Below are 18,630 nucleotides of genomic sequence, written 5' to 3'. Positions count from 1 at the left end.
TATCATACTAAGTGAAGTAAGTCAGACAGAGAAAGACAAATATCATATGATGTCACTTATATGTGGAAACTAAAAAATGGTACAAATGAACTTCAAAACAGAAACAGACTCACAAACTATGAAAACAAACTTTTGATTACCAAAGGGGAAACCTGGGGGCGAGGGATAAATTGGGAGTTTGGGATTAACATATAGACACTACTATATATAAAATATTGATAGATAATCAACAAGGACCTACTGTATAACACAGGGAACTCTACTCAATATTCTGTCATAACTTATAGGGGAAAAGAATCTGAAAAATAAGAGATTTATGCATATGTATAATTGAACCACTTTGCTGTACACCTGAAACTAAGACATTGTAAAACAACTATACTCCAACATAAAATAAAAATTAAAAAAACAAAAAAACAAAAAAACAAAAAAACCACTACTAGGCTTTAGAACAGTCAAGAAGTCACATCTGAAAAATCTCCACATTCTCTGTCTCAGGATTAGGCAGAAATTACAGGAAGTTGTGAAGAAAGTTCTTCCAACTTAACTTTTGCACACTCTGCTCACTCTTCCTAGGTCTCTTGGGATGGCTCACCATTGGCAGAATTTCTAGTACTGAACAGGCAGATGGGCAGACCTCCAGGGTCCACCAGCTCTCCCTGGAGTAGGCACAAGTCTGCAGTGCTGTTTAGGATCCCATATACAACGACTCATTGTCCCTTCATCTCCCAACAGGCTGCCTGGGATATTGTCCTCCTTTGCTGGTTACATTTGTTTCTTTTTGCCTGTTCCAGGCAGGCTCAGCACTAGCGAATGCAATTATTCAACCACCTTTCATTTATTTATTTATTTAGAACGTTTTTATTGGAGTATAATTGCTTTACAATGGTGTGTTAGTTTCTACTTTATAAGGAAGTGAATCAGTTATACATATACATGTATCCCCGTATCTCTTTCCTCTTGCATCTCTCTCCCTCCCACCCTCCCTATCCCACCCTTCTAGCTGGTCAAATAGTACCGAGCTGATCTCCCTGTGCTATGCAACTCCTTCCCACTAGCTATCTATTGTATATTTGGTAGTGTATATATGTCCATATATACACTACCACTCTCTCACTCTGTCCCAGCTTACCCTTCCCTCTCCCCGTGTCCTCAAGTCCATTTTCAAGTAGGTCTGCAACTTTCCTTCCATCTTGCCCCTAGGTTCTTCAGAACCTCTTTTTTGTTTTTTAGATTCCATATATATGTGTTACCATACAGTATTTTTTTCCTCTTTCTGACTTACTTCACTCTGTATGACAGACTCTGGGTCCATCCACCTCACTAGAAATAACTCAATTTCGTTCCTTTTTATGGCTGAGTAATATTACATTGTATATATGTGCCACATCTTCTTTATCTATTCATCTGTTGATGGAAACTTAGGTTGTTTCCATGTCCTGGCTATTGTAAATAGTGCTGCAATGAACATTGTGATACATGACACTTTTTAAATTATAGTTTTCTCAAGGTATATGCCCAGTAGTGGGATTGCTCTGTCATATGGTAGTTCTATTTTTAATTTTTTAAGGAACCTCCATACAGTTCTCCATAGTGGCTGTACCAATTCACATTCCCACCAGCAGTGCAAGAGTGTTCCTTCTTCTCCACACCCTCTCCAGCATTTATTGTTTCTAGATTTTTTGATGATGGCCATTCTGACTGGTGTGAGATGATATCTCATTGTAGTTTTGATTTGCATTTCTCTAATGATTAATGATGTTGAGCATTCCTTCATGTGTTTGTTGGCAATGTGTATATCTTCCTTGGAGAAATGTCTATTGAGGTCTTCTGCCCATTTTTGGATTGGGTTGTTTGTTTTTTTGATATTGAGCTGCATGAGCTGATTGTAAATTTTGGAGATTAATCCTTTGTCCATTGCTTCATTTGCAAATATTTTCTCCCATTCTGAGCATTGTCTTTTTGTCTTTTTTATGGTTTTCTTCGCTGCACAAAAGCTTTTAAGATTCATTAGGTCCCATTTGTTTATTTTTGTTTTTATTTCCATTTCTCTAGGAGGTGGGTCAAAAAGAATTTTGCTGTGATTTATGTCATAGAGTGTTCTGCCTATGTTTTCCTCTAAGAGTTTGAAAGTGTCTAGCCTTACATTTAGGTCTTTAATCCATTTTGAGTTTATTTTTGTGTAAGGTGTTAGGTAGAGTTCTAATTTCATTCTTTTACATGTACCTGTCCAGTTTTCCCAGCAGCACATATTGAAGAGGCTGTCTTTTCTCTATTGTATATTCTTGCCTCCTTTATCAAAGATAAGGCAACCATTTGTGCATGGGTTTATCTCTGGGCGTTCTATCCTGTTCCACTGATCTATCTTTCTGTTTTTGTGCCAGTACCATACTGTCTTGATTACTGTAGCTTTGTAGTATAGTCTGAAGTCCAAGGACCAGATTCCTCCAGCTCCGTTTTTCTTTATCAAGATTGCTTTGGCCATTTGGGGTCTTTTCTGTTTCCATACAAATTGTGAATTTTTTTGTTCTAGTTCTGTGAAAAATGCCAGTGTTAGTTTGATAGAGATTGCATTGAATCTTTAGATTGCTTGGGGTAGTATAGTCATTTTCACAATGTTGATTCTTCCAATCCAAGAACATGGTATATCTCTCCATCTATTTGTATCATCTTTAATTTCTTTCATCAGCATCTTATAATTTTCTGCATACAGGTCTTTTGTCTCCTTAGGTAGGTTTATTCCTAGGTATTTCCTTCTTTTTGTTGCAATGGTAAATGGGAGTGTTTTCTTAATTTCACTTTCAGATATTTCATCATTAGTGTATAGGAGTGCCAGAGATTTCTGTGCATTAATTTTGTACCCTGCTACTTACAAAATTCACTGATTATCTCTAGTAGTTTTTTGGTAGCATCTTTAGGATTCTCTATGTATAGTATCATGTCATCTGCAAACAGTGACAGCTTTATTTCTTCTTTTCCAATTTGGATTCCTTTTATCTTTTTCTTCTCTGATTGCTGTGGCTAAAACTTCCAAAACTATGTTGAATAAGAGTGGTGAGAGTGGGCAACCTTGTCTTGTTCCTGATCTTAGTGGAAATGTTTTCAGTTTTTCACCATTTTGGACGATTTTGGCTGTGGGTTTGTCATATATAACCTGTATTATGTTGAGGTATGTTCCCTCTATGCCTACTTTCTGGAGGGTTTTTATCATAAATCGGTGTTGAATTTTGTTGAAAGCCTTCTCTGCATCTATTGAGATGATCATATGGTTTTTATCCTTCGATTTGTTAATATGGTGTATCACATTTATTGATTTGCATACATTGAAGAATCCTTGCATTCCACAGATAAACCCTACTTGGTCATGGTGTATGATCCTTTTAATGTGCTATTGGATTCTGTTCGCTAGTATTTTGTTGAGGATTTTTGCATCTACGTTCATCAGTGATATTGGTCTCTAGTTTTCTTTTTTGTGACATCTTCGTCTGGTTTTGGTGTCAGGATGATGGTGGCCTCATAGAATGAGTTTGGGAGTGGTCCTCCCTCTGCCATATTTTGGAAGAGTTTGAGAAGTACAGGTGTTAGCTCTTCTCTAAATGTTTGATAGAATTCTTATGTGAAGATATGTGATCCTGGGCTTTTGTTCGTTGGCAGATTTTTAATCACAGTTACAATTTCAGTGCTTGTGATTGGTCTGTTCATATTTTCTATTTCTTCCTGGTTCCATCTCAGAAGGTTGTTCATTTCTAAGAATTTGTCCATTTCTTCCAGATGGTCCTTTTTTTTTTTTTTGCAGTACATGGGCCTCTCACTGTTGTGGCCTCTCCCGTTGCAGAGCACAGGCTCTGGACGTGCAGGCCCAGCGGTCATGGCTCATGGGCCTAGCTGCTCTGCAGCATGTGGGATCTTCCCAGACTGGAGCACGAACCCATGTCCCTGCATCGGCAGGCAGACTCACAACCACTGCGCCACCAGGGAAGACCACAGGTCGTCCATTTTATTGGCATATGGTTGCTTGTAGTAATCTCTCATGATCCTTTATATTTGTGCAGTATTTGTTGTTACTTCCCCTTTTTCATTTCTAATTCTATTGATTTGCACCTTCTCCCTATTTCTCTTGATGAGTCTGACTAATGGTTTATCAATTTTGTTTATCTTCTCAAAGAACAAACTTTTAGTTTTATTAATCTTTGCTATCATTTCCTTCATTAATTTTTCATTTATTTCTGATCTGATCTTTATAATTTCTTTCCTTCTGCTAACTTTGGGGTTTCTTGTGTTGCTTTCTCTAATTGCTTTAAGGGGAAGGTTAGGTTGTTTATTTGAGATGTTTTTTAAGGTAGGATTTTATTGCTATAAACTTCCTTCTTAGAATTGCTTATGCTGAATCCGTAGGTTTTGGGTCCTTGTGTTTTCATTGTCATTTGCTTCTAAGTATTTTTTGATTTCCTCTTTGATTTCTTCAGTTATCTCTTGGTTATTAAGTAGTGTATTGTTTAGCCTCCATGTGTTTGTATTTTTCCAGATTTTTTCCTGTAATTGATATCTAGTCTTATAGCATTGTGGTCAGAAAATATACTTGATATAATTTCAATTTTAAATTTACCAAGGCTTGACTTGGGACCCAAGATATGATCTATCTTGGAGAATGTTCTCTGAGCACTTGAGAAGAAAGTGTATTCTGTTGGTTTTGGATGGCATGTCCTATAAATATCAATTAAGTCCATCTTGTTTAATGTATCATTTAAAGCTTGTGTTTCCTTATCTATTTTCATTTTGGATGATCTGTCCATTGGTGAAAATGGGGTGTTAAAGTCCCCTACTTTGATTGTGTTACTGTCCATTTTCCCTTTTATGGCTGTTAGTATTTGCCTTATATATTGTAGTGCTCCTATTTTGGGTGCATAAATATTTACAATTGTTATATCTTCTTCTTGGATCGATCCCTTGATCATTATGTAGTGTCCTTCTTGTCTCTTGTAATAGTCTTTGTTTTAAACTCTATTGTGTCTGATATGAGGATTGCTACTACGGCTTTCTTTTGATTTCCATTTGCATGGAATATCTTTTTCTATCCCTTGACTTTCAGTCCGTATGTGTCCCTAGATCTGAAGTGGGTCTCTTGTAGACAGCATATATATGGGTCTTGTTTTTGTATCATTCAGCCAATCTATGTCTTTTGGTTGGAGCATTTAATTCATTTACATTTAAAGTAATTATTAATATGTATGTTCCTATTACCATTTGCTTAATTGTTTTGGGTTTGTTATTATAGATCTTTTCCTTCTCTTTTGATTTCTGCCTAGGGAATTTCCTTTGGCATTTGTTGTAAAGTTGGTTTGGTGGTGCTGAATTCTCTTAGCTTTTGCTTGTCTGTTAAGATTTTAATTTCTCCGGCAAATCTGAATCAGATTCTTGCTGGATAGAGTAATCTTGGTTGTAGGTTTTTCCCTTTCATCACTTTAAATATGTCCTGCCCCTCCCTTCTGGCTTGCAGAGTTTCTGCTGAAGGATCAGCTGTTAACCTTATGGGGATTCCCTTGAATGATATTTGATGTTTTTCCCTTGCTGCTTTTAATATTTTCTTTGTATTTAATTTTTGATAGTTTGATTAATATGTGTCTTGGCGTGTTTCTCCTTGGATTTATCCTGTATGGGACTCTCTGTGCTTCCTGGGCTTGATTAACCATTTCCTTACCCATATTAGGGAAGTTTTCAACTATAATCTCTTCAAATATTTTCTCAGTCCCTTCCTTTTTCTCTTCTTCTTCTGCAACCCCTATAATTCGAATGTTGGTGCATTTAGTGTTGTCCCAGTGGTCTCTGAGACTGTCCTCAATTCTTTTCATTCTTTTTTTCTTTATACTGCTCTGCAGGAGTTATTTCCACTATTTTATCTTCCAATTCATTTATCTGTTCTTGTGCCTCAGTTATTCTGCTATTGATTCCTTCTAGAGAAATTTTAAGTGCATTTATTGTGTTTTTCATTATTGTTTGCTTGCTCTTTAGTTCTTCTACATCCTTGATAAACATTTCTTTTATTTTCTCTATTGTATTACCAAGATTTTGGATCATCTTTACTATCATTTTTCTGAATTGTTTTTCAGGTAGACTGCCTTTTTCCTTTTCTTTTGTTAGGTCTGGTGGGTTTTTACCTTGCTCCTTCATCTGCTGTGTGTTTGTCTCTCCTCATTTTGCTTAACTTACTGTGTCTTGGGTCTCCTTTTTGCAGGCTGCAGGTTCATAGTTCCAGTTGCTTTTTGTGTCTGTCCCAGTGGCTAAGGTTGGTTCAGTGGGTTGTGTAGGTTTCCTGGTGGAGAGACTAGTGCCTGTGTTCTGGTGGATAAAGCTGGATCTTGTCTTTCTGGTGATGTGTTTTGAGGTGTCTGTGACCTTATTATGATTTTAGGCAGCCTCTCTGCTAATGGGTGGGGTTGTGTTCCTGTGTTGCTAGTTTTTTGGCATAGGGTGTCCAGCACTGTAGCTTGCTGGTCGTTGAGTGGAGCTGGTCTTGGCATTGAGATGGAGATCTCTGGGAGATTTTCGCTGTTTGATATTATGTGGAGCTGGGAGGTCTCTTGTGGACCAATGTCCTGAACTTGGCTCTCCCACTTCAGAGGCACAGCCCTGATGCCTGGCTGGAGCACCAAGAGCCTTTCATCCACATGACTCAGAATAAAAGGGAGATGAAAGAAAAAGATAAAATAAAATAAAATAAAAAAGTTATTAAAATAAAAAACAAAAAAATAATTTTTATTTTTTAAGTAATTAAAAAGAAAGAAAGAAAGAACAAAGAAACCAAAAAACAAATCCACAATGATAACAAGTGCTGAAAACTATACTTAAAAAAACCAAAAAAAAAAAAAAAAAACAGAAAACGGACAGAGAGAACCCTAGGACAAATAGTAAAAGCAAAGGTATTCGGACAAAATCACACACAGAAGCATACACACTCACAGAAAGAAAAAAAGGGAAAAGTATATATATATCGTTGCTCCCAAAGTCCACCTCCTCAATTTGGAATGATTCAGGTCATTCCAAATTGTTGTGTATTCAGGTATTCCACAGATGCAGGGTACATCAAGTTGACTGTGGAGATTTAATCCGCTGCTCCTGAGGCTGCTGGAAGAGATTTCCCTTTCTCTTGTTTGTTCGCACAGCTCCTGTGGTTCAGCTTTGGATTTGGCCCCGCCTTTGCCTGTAGGTCGCCTGAGGGCATCTGTTCTTCGGTCAGACAGGGCGGGTTTAAAGGAGTAGCTGATTTGGGGGTCTGGCTCACTCAGGGTGGGAGGGGTACGGAGTGCGGGGCAGCCTGCGGCAGCAGAGGCCAGTGGGACGTTGCACCAGCCTGAGGCGCGCCGTGTGTTCTCCCGGGAAAGCTGTCCCTGGATCACAGGATCCTGGCAGTGGCGGGCTGCACAGGCTCCTGGGAGGGGAGGTGTGGATAGTGACCTGTGCTTGCACACAGGCTTCTTGGTGGCAGCAGCAGCAGCCTTAGCGTTTCATGCCCGTCTTTGGGGTGTGCGCTGATAGTCGCAGCTCGCGCCCGTCTCTGGAGCTCCTTTAAGCAGGGCTCTGAATCCGCTCTCCTCGTGCACCAGGAAACAAAGAGGGAAGAAAAGTCTCTTGCCTCTTCGGCAGGTCCAGACTTTTTCTCGGACTCCCTCCCGGCTAGCCGTGGCACACTAACCCCCTGCAGGCTGTGTTCACGCAGCCAGTCCTCTCCCTGCGATCCGACCGAAGCCCGAGCCTCAGCTCCCAGACCCCGCCCATCCCGGCGGGTGAGCAGACGAGCCTCTTGGGCTGGTGAGTGCTGGTCGGCACCGATCCTCTGTGCGGGAATCTCTCCGCTTTGCCCTCTGCACCCCTGTTGCTGTGCTCTCCTCCGTGGCTCCGAAGCTTCCCCCCTCCGCCACCCGCAGTCTCCGCCCGCGAAGGGGCTTCTATTGTGTGGAAACCTTTTCTCCTTCACGACTCCCTCCCACTGGTGCAGGTCCAGTCCTTATTCTTTTGTCTCTGTTTTTTCTTTTTTCTTTTTTTGCCCTACCCAGGTACGTGGGGAATTTCTTGCCTTTTGGGAGGTCTGAGGTCTTCTGCCAGCATTCAGTAGGTGTTCTGTAGGAGGTGTTGCAAATGTAGATGCATTTCTGATGCATCTGTGGGAAGGAAGGTGATCTCTGTGTCTTACTATTTACCATCTTGAAGCTCCTCCCTCAACCACATTTTAAACAGCCCTAGGGAAGTCTCTTTAGGGGACTCATGTACCCTCTGCTTCTGAATGGCATCTCACACATCATTGGAAGGCATTTCCTACTGTGCCCCAGAGATGTGTACACTAGGACATTCTTCAGGCCTTTCCCATCAGGCCTCTGTGCCGTGCACTGCTGGGACCTTCCTTGTGGCTCTCCCACCAGGCTGCTGTGCCCTTGGGGCACGCTTCAAAACCAAAACAGTATGAAACAAGGCTGAGAGGGAAGAAACAGAGCCAGCACCTTGCAAGAAAGGGCTGCACTTAAGCACTGCACTGATGTAAGTATGATAGTGGGTGGTTTTGTTACTTTATAGCTTTGTTACAGGTTTTCCCCACTGTCTGAAAATAGAGCTTTCCTATGAAACCTTTCAGAAGCCAAAATGACATAAAGTTAAAAGAGCAATCACCTGTTTTCATAAAAGTGAAAATCCTCCTCAGATTTCTTTCTTAGCGAAAACAGGTGCTAATGTAGGTCTTTTGTAAAAGCAAAGTGACATAAAGCGAAATCTGAAAAAGTGGGGGATACCTGTATTGTGTCCCAAAGGGACCCAGAATTACTCAGGCTGTAAGTACTTCTGCCTTCATGCGCTCCTCCCTCCAAAAAATATTAATTACATTTACACTAATTATGTTATTACATTACTTGTAATATTAATTACAATTACATTTACATTCAGGACTGAATTCATATATAGAAAAATATGTTAATATTATATTAATATTATATTTTAAACCATCTTCTTTGACTCAAAAGGTTTTCTGTTTTGTTTCTGATTTTAGAAGAAACTAAATGATTTTCAGGGGCCCCTAAAAGTGTCTTGGACCTTTTTTAAACCAGATATTTGGGGCATGCATTCTATAGATAAACACAAAGTCCAAGGTAATATCCTTGTTGAAGAACTACCAGAAAAGTGATGAATTCTTATATGGCTGTTAAAAGCATGCCATGAGTCCCACATCTTGGTAGGTCTCCCTGCTCTCTGTATGTGATTAACCTCATATAACCTCATATATTATTCATATGCTGTTTCATATGCTGTTTCATATTCATATGTATGTGCAGATAAACTGCAAGAGAATAAGAACTTCAGATCATTGCACACTGCCTAGCCTAAATTTTGATACAAACTTACTGATAATGGCTTCTAAGTTGTGCCGTATGTTTAGCAATGTTATAAGTGGTTTCAGGCCTTTTCCAGAAATGAGGGGGACAAATAACTAAATTTTAATAAACAACAACTAATATAATTGAAATCACTCCTTCCAGCTCAGGCCTTTGGAAGGTGGTCTTCTTGACTGCTGCCTTGGGCATGGTCTCTCAAGATGGTCACTAATGACCCCTGGACCTACTCTCCCTACCCCCATGGTCTCTCCTGCCTGGGGGTCACCCCCAATGCTTTGTCATTGTGCCTCTGACCCCTTTTTGTGGCATCAGTAGTCCATGAACACTACAGAAAAAGACCTGGAGTTCTTGCCAGTAAGAAGCTGATTCTCACAGCCTGCTTCGTGGGGACAGCAGCCTCATCTGTCCTGCGAGGTGCTCAGAGGGCATGTATTTGCTGAAGGTTTAAGCACAGTATAAACAAAAGGAAAAAACTGACTAGTATTGTTGATGACATATTCCCTAACAAATTAACCTAGCAGGGATTTCATCCAACAACAAAGATGTTCTCAGCGGCTGACCGTGGAAAATAGCCCACAGACAGGCAAAGGAAGTGTGAAGGGAAGGAGAGGGCTCCTGCCTAGGACCCTTGGAGCTGGTTGGGACACCCTGGGGGGCTTCAGTCCTGATGGCCACTGGGTAATATGTGGAGGACAGTGCTTTCCAGGCATGACAGTGCTCTTTCAAACTGATGGCAGTGACTTAAGTGAAATATTTTTAAAAGCCAATTTACCTTCAAATGGGAGAATGTTGCTCCATAGTCTTTTTTTTTTTTTAAATTGAAGCATAGTTCATTTACAACGTTGTGTTAGTTTCAGGTGTACAGCAAAGTGATTCAGTTATACTTACATATATATCTATTTTTTTCAGATTCTTTTCCCTTATAGGTTATTACAAAATATTGAGTATAGTTCCCTGTGCTATAACAGTAGGTTCTTGTTGGTTATCTATTTTCTCTATGGTAGTGATAGTTGTATGTTTTGTCCCCCTCAGTCCTGTTTCACTGAATCCTGGGGGATAGTTAGTCCCGTGGTGAAGTAGACACAGCTAAGGTTGGGATTAGATGTGATGACCTGTTTTTGTTTCCTCCCAAGTTTGCTTGTCATTCAGGTAATAATTGGTTTTTCAATGTGAAAGAAACAAATCCTGAATGTTTTCAAAATCATGGTGAAGAGTACCTGTTCTGTGGGCTTTGTGCTACGTTCCACAGCCCTCGAGTTCAGCCCACCCTGGACCCTGCCATGGGGCTGCACCTGTGCTGCGGGAAGGCCAGTCTGTGGTTTCACTTCTCTTTTCCTGTTTCTAGGGTCTGGACTTCGCTGGGTTCACCGCACACATGTTTGCTGGGATTTGCTTCGTTCTCTTGTTCTCCTTTCCACTCCTCAGACTACTTTACTGGAACAAAAAGCTGTATAACAAGGAACCCAGTGAGATTGTTGGTGAGTGGAAGTACCTCCTCATATAGCCCCAGAGTTTACTGCCAAGATACTATTTTTTCTGGGGGAAGTTGCCACGAAAATTTAAGAGGTTAGTCACCTGTTAAATATCAGGGAAGCATAAGTTGTTGGGATGCTGCACACTAGCATGTCCCTGTCTGCCTCCTGGTACGCAGTGTGCTTTCAGGGTCTTTAAATCCATGAGCTGTTCCTCTTTAGTTTTCTATAGAGTGAAATGTGGGAAGCAATGTCCACTGTATACAATTTGCATGTCATGACAGCATTAAACCACGTGTATACAATACAAATAGCATAGCATATAGACTGTACTAATATGTTGTAGTTTGAAACTAAATGTGATTACAAAAATGGCAGCATAATCCAGCACAGGGGATATAATACTGTGTCAATCAAGATCATATTGGTGGGCTTCCCTGGTGGCGCAGTGGTTGAGAGCCCGCCTGGGAATGCAGGGGACGCGGGTTCGTGCCCCGGTCTGGGAAGATCCCACGTGCCACAGAGCGGCTGGGCCCGTGAGCCATGGCCGCTGAGCCTGCGCGTCCGGACCCTGTGCTACGCGGCGGGGGAGGCGCGACACTGAGAGGCCCGCATACCGCAAAAAAAAAAAAAAAAAAAAGATCATATTGGTGAGGCAGTGACCAGGAAGAATAGGGCTCATGGCCATCTTATGGTTTTGCATTTTCCTTACTTAAAATTTTTAGTAGATGTTTTATTGAGAGCATTACTGGTCAGGATAGATTAGAAGCAATAGACTATTTGGGAAACAGCCAGCCTCTTCTTGGCCAGGCCCTGTGCAAGACACTGTGCAGGTTGCCTTTGTAACATAGGGGACCACTACAAATGATTCCATTACTTCTTTGTTTTGAAGAAAATTTTAATCAACGTTTGCTTTTTATTTTAAAATAGATATTTCTTGCAATGAGGTACCTTGATCCATGTTTCTCACTGACCAGTGTATTAATTTGCTAGGGCTGCTACAACAAAGTACCACAGACTGCGTGGCTTAAACAAAAGACGGTTTATTTCCATAGAAGTTAAGGTGGCTTAATAAGCCACCTATTGTGGCTTACTACCTCATAGTTCTGGAGGCTGGAAGTCCAAAATCATGGATTGGTTGGCTGTGAGGAAGGATCTGTTCCAGCCCTGTCTCCTTAGCTTTTAGATGGCTGTATTCATGTTCATATGGCATTCTCGCTGTGTGTGTCTGTGTACACATTTCTCCATTTGTAAGCACACCAGTCATCTTGGATTTGGGGCCATTCTAATGACCTCACCTTAGCTAATTATATCTGCAATGACCCTATTTTCAAATAAGGCCACATTCTGATGTACTGGGGGTTAGGACTTCAACACATGAACTTTGGGGGGACACTATTCAACCCATAGCAACAAGTTAGAGGTGTTCAAAATGTTTTATCATCAACTAGTATATGTAAAGTGTGGTAACAATATTTAGGTTTAGTTTTCTAATGGAAAGGATCATACCAATGGATAGCTAAGGAGACTATAATCAATTACAATGGCTAATCTGTCTCTAGAAGCTTGTGTGGGCACAGCTGCACCTCTCCCCAACATCCCTCAACCGCCCTGGTGATCAGAATGACTCGCAAACAACTGTTACATATACAGGTTACCAGGCCCACCCCCAGGAAATCTATGCTGTGTATAAGCTCTTCTGGAGAGTCTTATCTTGAGATTAATTTAGATATACTGATTTGGAAGTATAGAAACAAATCTGTGTAATTAACTCCTCCACTCTTCCAGAGAAAGGAGCTCAGGAAAACTTTGAGGGAAGGGGGAGGGGATGGTTGGGACATGGTTAATGCTGAAACCCTATGGCAATGCCAAGACAGGCTGTAAATCAGCGCATGGCGAGCTGTGCAGAGCCAGAGCAATCACTCTGAGCCACTGTTGGGTACAGGGGTCTCCAATTTTGGGGTGCTTGGTATAACTACAGATTACTAAGCCCTACCCCAGAGATTTGGGTTCAGCAGGTCTTTGGTGTGCAGAGAGCATCTGTCAGATGCTTGATTATGCTGCAGTAAAAAGTAACACTGAAATCTCAGTGACTCTTCCTCACTTTGGCCTCATGCCCACTGTGGGCTGGCAGTGCCTTCCTGGTCAATAGTTCTCAGAGCCCTGAGCTGCTGGTCATCAGACTGAGAGAACCACATGTTCCACTCTACCACTGAATGACACAGCTCATCCTGAGTGTCACCAGGCCTCAGTTTTCACCCTGTCACCAGTTTCAGGGGCCAGGATGAGTCAGCCTGCCAAGTGATCAGAATGGGAGAGAATGACTTATTTGTTGAAAAGCACAAATAATAACCAGAGTCTGCCCCTCTGGTCACCAAATATAAACTCATGCTGCTTCTTCCTAATATTTTATATAGAATTTTTATATCTTTGTACAATAAGGATATTGGTGTGTAGTGTCTTCTCTTGAAATGTCTGCTTTTGCTGTCCTCGAAGGATGAATATAGAAGTATACCCTCCTCTTCAGTTTTTGGGAAGAGATGGTGTAAAATTGCTACTACTTTTTTCCTTAAATGTTTGCCAGGATATTTAAAGGCTTGGACCTCCCTCCCTCCCTCCCTCCCTTCCTTTCTTTCCTTCCTTCTAGTTTTTAACTACATATTCAAATTACTTAATAGATATAGGGCTAGCTATTAAGGTTATCTATTTCTTCTTGAGTGCTCACTTGTGGTTTATGTCTTTAAAGGAATTTCTCCATCGTACCTCAATTGTTGAAAGAATTATTCTAAAACTGTTCATAATAGTTTTTCATTATCCTTTTAATGGCTATAGAACTTTTAAAATTGAAGTATAGTTGATTTGCAATATTGTGTTAGTTTTAGGTGTACAACAAAGTAATTCAGTTATATATATATATTTTTTCAGATTATTTTCTATTAGGTTATTATAAGATATTGAGTATAGTTCCCTGTGTTATACTGTAAATCCTTGTTGCTTATCTGTTTTATGCATCATAGTTTGTATCCATTAATCCCATCCTCCTAATTTATGCCTCCCTTTCCTTTTCCCCTTTGCTAAACATAAGTTTATTTTCTATGTCTGTGAGTCTGTTTCTGTTTTGTATATAGATTAATTTGTGTTATTTTTTAGATTCCAAGTATAAGTGATATCCTATAATACTTGTCTTTCTTTGTCTGACTTACTTCACTTAGTATGATATTCTCTATGTCCATGTTGCATGTTGCTGCTAATGGCAATATTTCATTCTTTTTATGGCTGAGTAATATTCCATTGTATATATACACCACATCTTCCAACCAATCATCTATTGACGGGCACTTGGATTGTTTCCATGTCTTGGTTACTGGAAAGAGTGTTCCTGTGAACATTTGACTGCATGTATCTTTTTGAATTAGAATTTTCATCTTTTCTGGATATGTGCCCAAGCATGGAATTGCTGGATCATATGGTAACCTAATTTTTGGTTTTTCAAGGAAACTCCATAATGTTCTCCATAGTGGCTGCACCAATTTACATTCCCACCAACAGTATAGGAGGGTTCCCTTTTCTCCACACCCTCTCCAGCATTTATTATTTGCAGACATTTTAATGATGGCCATTCTGACTGGTGTGAGGTGGAACCTCATTGTAGTTTTGATTTGCATTTCTCTAATAATTAGTGATACTGAGCATCATTTCATGTGCCTAATGGCCATCTGTGTGCCTTCTTTGGAGAAATACCTATTTAGGTCTTCTGCCAATTTTTTTTTTTACATCATTATTGGAGTATAATTTCTTTACAATCGTGTGTTAGTTTCTGCTTTATAACAAAGTGAATCCGTTATGCATATACATATGTTCCCATATCTCCTCCCTCTTGCGTCTCCCCCCCTCCCACCCTCCCTATCCCACCCCTGTAGGTGGTCACAAAGCAACGAGCTGATCTCCCTGTGCTATGCGGCGGCTTCCCACTGGCTATCTATTTTATGTTTGGTAGTGAATATATGTCCATGCCACTCTCTCACTTTGTCACAGCTTACCATTCCCCATCCCCATATCCTCAAGTCCATTCTCTAGTAGGTCTGTGTCTTTGTTCCTGTCTTACCCCTAGGTTCTTCATGACATATTTTTTTTCTTAAATTCCATATATATGTGTTAGCATACGGCATTTGTCTTTCTCTTTCTGACTTACTTCACTCAGTAGGACAGATGCTAGGTCCATCCACCTCATTATAAATAGCCCAATTTCATTTATTTTTATGTCTGAGTAATATTCCATTGTATATATGTGCCAAATTTTCTTTATCCATTCATCTGATGATGGACACTTAGGTTGTTTCCATCTCCTGGCTATTGTAAATAGAGCTGCAATGAACAGTTTGGTACATGACTCTTTTTGAACTATGGTTTTCTCAGGGTATATGCCCAGTAGTGGGATTGCTGGGTCATATGGTAGTTCTATTTGTAGTTTTTTAAGGAACCTCCATACTGTTCTCCATAGTGGCTGTACCAATTCACATTCCCACCAGCAGTGCAAGAGTGTTCCCTTTACTCCACACCCTCTCCAGCATTTATTGTTTCCAGATTTTTTGATGATGGCCATTCTGACTGGTGTGAGATATCTCATTGTAGTTTTGATTTGCATTTATCTAATGATTAATGATGTTGAGCATTCTTTCATGTGTTTGTTGGCAGTCTGTATATCTTCTTTGGAGAAATGTCTACTTAGGTCTTCTGCCCATTTTGGGAATGGGTTGTTTGTTTTTTTGTTATTGAGCTGCATGAGCTGCTTGTAAATTTTGGAAACGAATCCTTTGTCAGTTGCTTCATTTACAGATATTTTCTCCCATACTGAGGGTTGTCTTTTGGTATTGTTTATGGTTTCCTTTGCTGTGCAAAAGCTTTGAAGTTTCATTAGGTCCCATTTGTTTATTTTTCTTTTTATTTCCATTTCTCTAGGAGGTGGGTCAAAAAGGATTTTGCTGTGATTTATGTCATAGAGTGTTCTGCCTATGTTTTCCTCTAAGAGTTTGACAGTTACTGGCCTTACATTTAGGTCTTTAATCCATTTTGAGCTTATTTTTGTGTAAGGTGTTAGGTAGAGTTCTAATTTCATTCTTTTACATGTACCTGTCCAGTTTTCCCAGCACCATTTATTGAAAAGGCTGTCCTTTCTCCACTGTACATTCCTGCCTCCTTTATCAAAGATAAGGTGACCATATGTGCGTGGGTTTATCTCTGGGCTTTCTATCCTGTTCCACTGATCTATCTTTCTGTTTTTGTGCCAGTACCATACTGTCTTGATTACTGGAGCTTTGTAGTATAGTCTGAAGTCCGGGAGCCTGATTCCTCCAGCTCCATTTCTCATTCTCAAGATTGCTTTGGCCATTTGGGGTCTTTTGTGTTTCCATACAAATTGTGAAATTTTTTGTTCTAGTTCTGTGAAAAATGCCAGTGGTAGTTTGATAGGGATTGCATTGAATCTGTAGATTGCTTTGGGTAGTAGAGTCATTTTCACAATGTTGATTCTTCCAATCCAAGAACATGTTATATCTCTCCACCGATTTGTATCATCTTTAATTTCTTTCATCAGTGTCTTATAATTTTCTGCATACAGGTCTTTTGTCTCCTTAGGTAGGTTTATTCCTAGATATTTTATTCTTTTTGTTGCAATGGTAAATGGGAGTGTTTTCTTGATTTCACTTTCAGATTTTTCATCATTAGTGTATAAGAATGCAAGACATTTCTGTGCCTTAATTTTGTATCCTGCTACTTTACCAAATTCATTGGTTAGCTCTAGTAGTTTTCTGGTAGCATCTTTAGGATTCTCTATGTATAGTATCATGTCATCTGCAAACAGTGACAGCTTTACTTCTTCTTTTCCAACTTGGATTCCTTTTATTTCCTTTACTTCTCTGATTGCTGTGGCTAAAACTTCCAAAACTATGTTGAATAAGAGTGGTGAGAGTGGGCAACCTTGTCTTGTTCCTGATCTTAGTTGAAATGCTTTCAGTTTTTCACTATTGAGGATGATGTTGGCTGTGGGTTTGTCATATATGGCCTTTATTATGTTGAGGAAAGTTCCCTCTGTGCCTAGTTTCTGGAGGGTTTTTAGCATAAATGGGTGTTTAATTCTGTCAAAAGCTTTCCCTGCATCTATTGAGATGATCATATTGTTTCTCTCCTTCAATTTGTTAATATGGTTTATCACATTGATTGATTCGCATATATTGAAGAATCCTTGCATTCCTGGAATAAACCCCACTTGATCATGGTGTATGATCCTTTTAGTGTGTTGTTGGATTCTGTATGCTAGTATTTTTTGAGGATTTTTGCATCTTTGTTCATCAGTGATATTGGCCTGTAGTTTTCTTTCTTTGTGACATCCTTGTCTGGTTTTGGTATCAGGGTAATGGTGGCCTCGTAGAAGGAGTTTGGGAGTGTTCCTCCCTCTGCTATATTTTGGAAGAGTTTGAGAAGGATAGGTGTTAGCTCTTCTCTAAATGTTTGATAGAATTCACCTGTGAAGCCATCAAGTCCTGGGCTTTTGTTTGTTGGACGGTTTTTTTTTTTTTTCTGGTACGTGGGCCTCTCACTGCTGTGGCCTCTCCCGTGGCAGACACAGGCTCCAGATGCGCAGGCCAAGCGGCCATGGCTCACGGGCACAGCCCCTCCACAGCACGTGTGATCCTCCCAGACCGGGACATGAACCCACGCCCCCTGCCTCAGCAGGCGGACTCGCAACCACTGCGCTACCAGGGAAGCCCCTGTTGGAAAATTTTTAATCACAGTTTCAATTTCAGTGCTTGTGATTGGTCTGTTCATATTTTCTATTTCTTACTGATTCAGTCTTGGCAGGTTGTGCTTTTCTAAGAATTTGTGCATTTCTTCCAGGTTGTCCATTTTATTGGCATAGAGTTGCTTGTAGTAATCTCTCATGATCTTTTGTATTTCTGCAGTGTCAGTTGTTACTTCTCCTTTTTCATTTCTAATTCTATTGATTTGAGTCTTCTCCCTTTTTTTCTTGATGAGTCTGGCTAATGGCTTATCAATTTTGTTTATCTACTCAAAGAACCAGCTTTTAGTTTTATTGATTTTTGCTATCATTTCCTTCATTTATTTTTCATTTGTTTCTGATCTGATCTTTATGATTTCTTTCCTTCTGCTAACTTTGGGTTTTTTTTTTTTGTTCTTCTTTCTCTAATTGCTTTAGGTGCAAGGTTAGGGTGTTTATTCGAGATGTTTCCTGTTTCTTAAGGTAGGATGGTATTGCAATAAACTTCCCTCTTAGAACTGCTTTTGCTGTATCCCATAGGTTTTGGGTCATCGTGTTTTCGTTGTCATTTGTTTCTAGGTATTTTTTGATTTCCTCTTTGATTTCTTCAGTGATTACTTTGTTATCAAGTAGTGTATTGTTTGCCCTCCATGTGTTTGTATTTTTTACAGATCTTTTCCTGTAATTGATATCTAGTCTCATAGCGTTGTGGTTGGAAAAGATACTTGATACAATTTCAGTTTTCTTGAATTTACCAAGCCTTGATCTGTGACCCAAGATATGATCTATCCTGGAGAATGTTCCATGAGCACTTGAGAAAAATGTGTACTTTGTTGTTTTTGGATGGAGTGTCCTATAAATATCAATTAAGACCATCTTGTTTAATGTATCATTTAAAGCTGTGTTTCCTTATTTATTTTCATTTTGGATGATCTGTCCATTGGTGAAAGTGGGGTGGTAAAGTCCCGAACTACGAATGTGTTACTGTCGATTTCCCCTTTTATGGCTG

At 39.8% G+C, this 18,630-nt stretch overlaps 1 protein-coding gene across 1 annotated transcript in view; it reads left to right on the top strand.

Moving 5' to 3' along the window:
• The window catches only part of OCA2 (OCA2 melanosomal transmembrane protein), a 245,408-nt gene that overhangs the window by 123,281 nt on the left and 103,497 nt on the right, over window positions 1–18,630 (top strand). Inside the window, exon 16 of the mRNA XM_060151549.1 lies at window positions 10,720–10,852. Within this exon, the coding sequence (XP_060007532.1) occupies window positions 10,720–10,852 (133 nt within the window). The remainder of the gene's footprint in view (window positions 1–10,719; window positions 10,853–18,630) is intronic.

This window comes from Lagenorhynchus albirostris, chromosome 6 (assembly GCF_949774975.1).
Source record: "Lagenorhynchus albirostris chromosome 6, mLagAlb1.1, whole genome shotgun sequence".
Taxonomy (NCBI): Eukaryota; Metazoa; Chordata; class Mammalia; order Artiodactyla; family Delphinidae; genus Lagenorhynchus; species Lagenorhynchus albirostris.
Note: the sequence above shows the minus strand (reverse complement) of the source record. Positions and strands in the feature narration are given on the sequence as shown.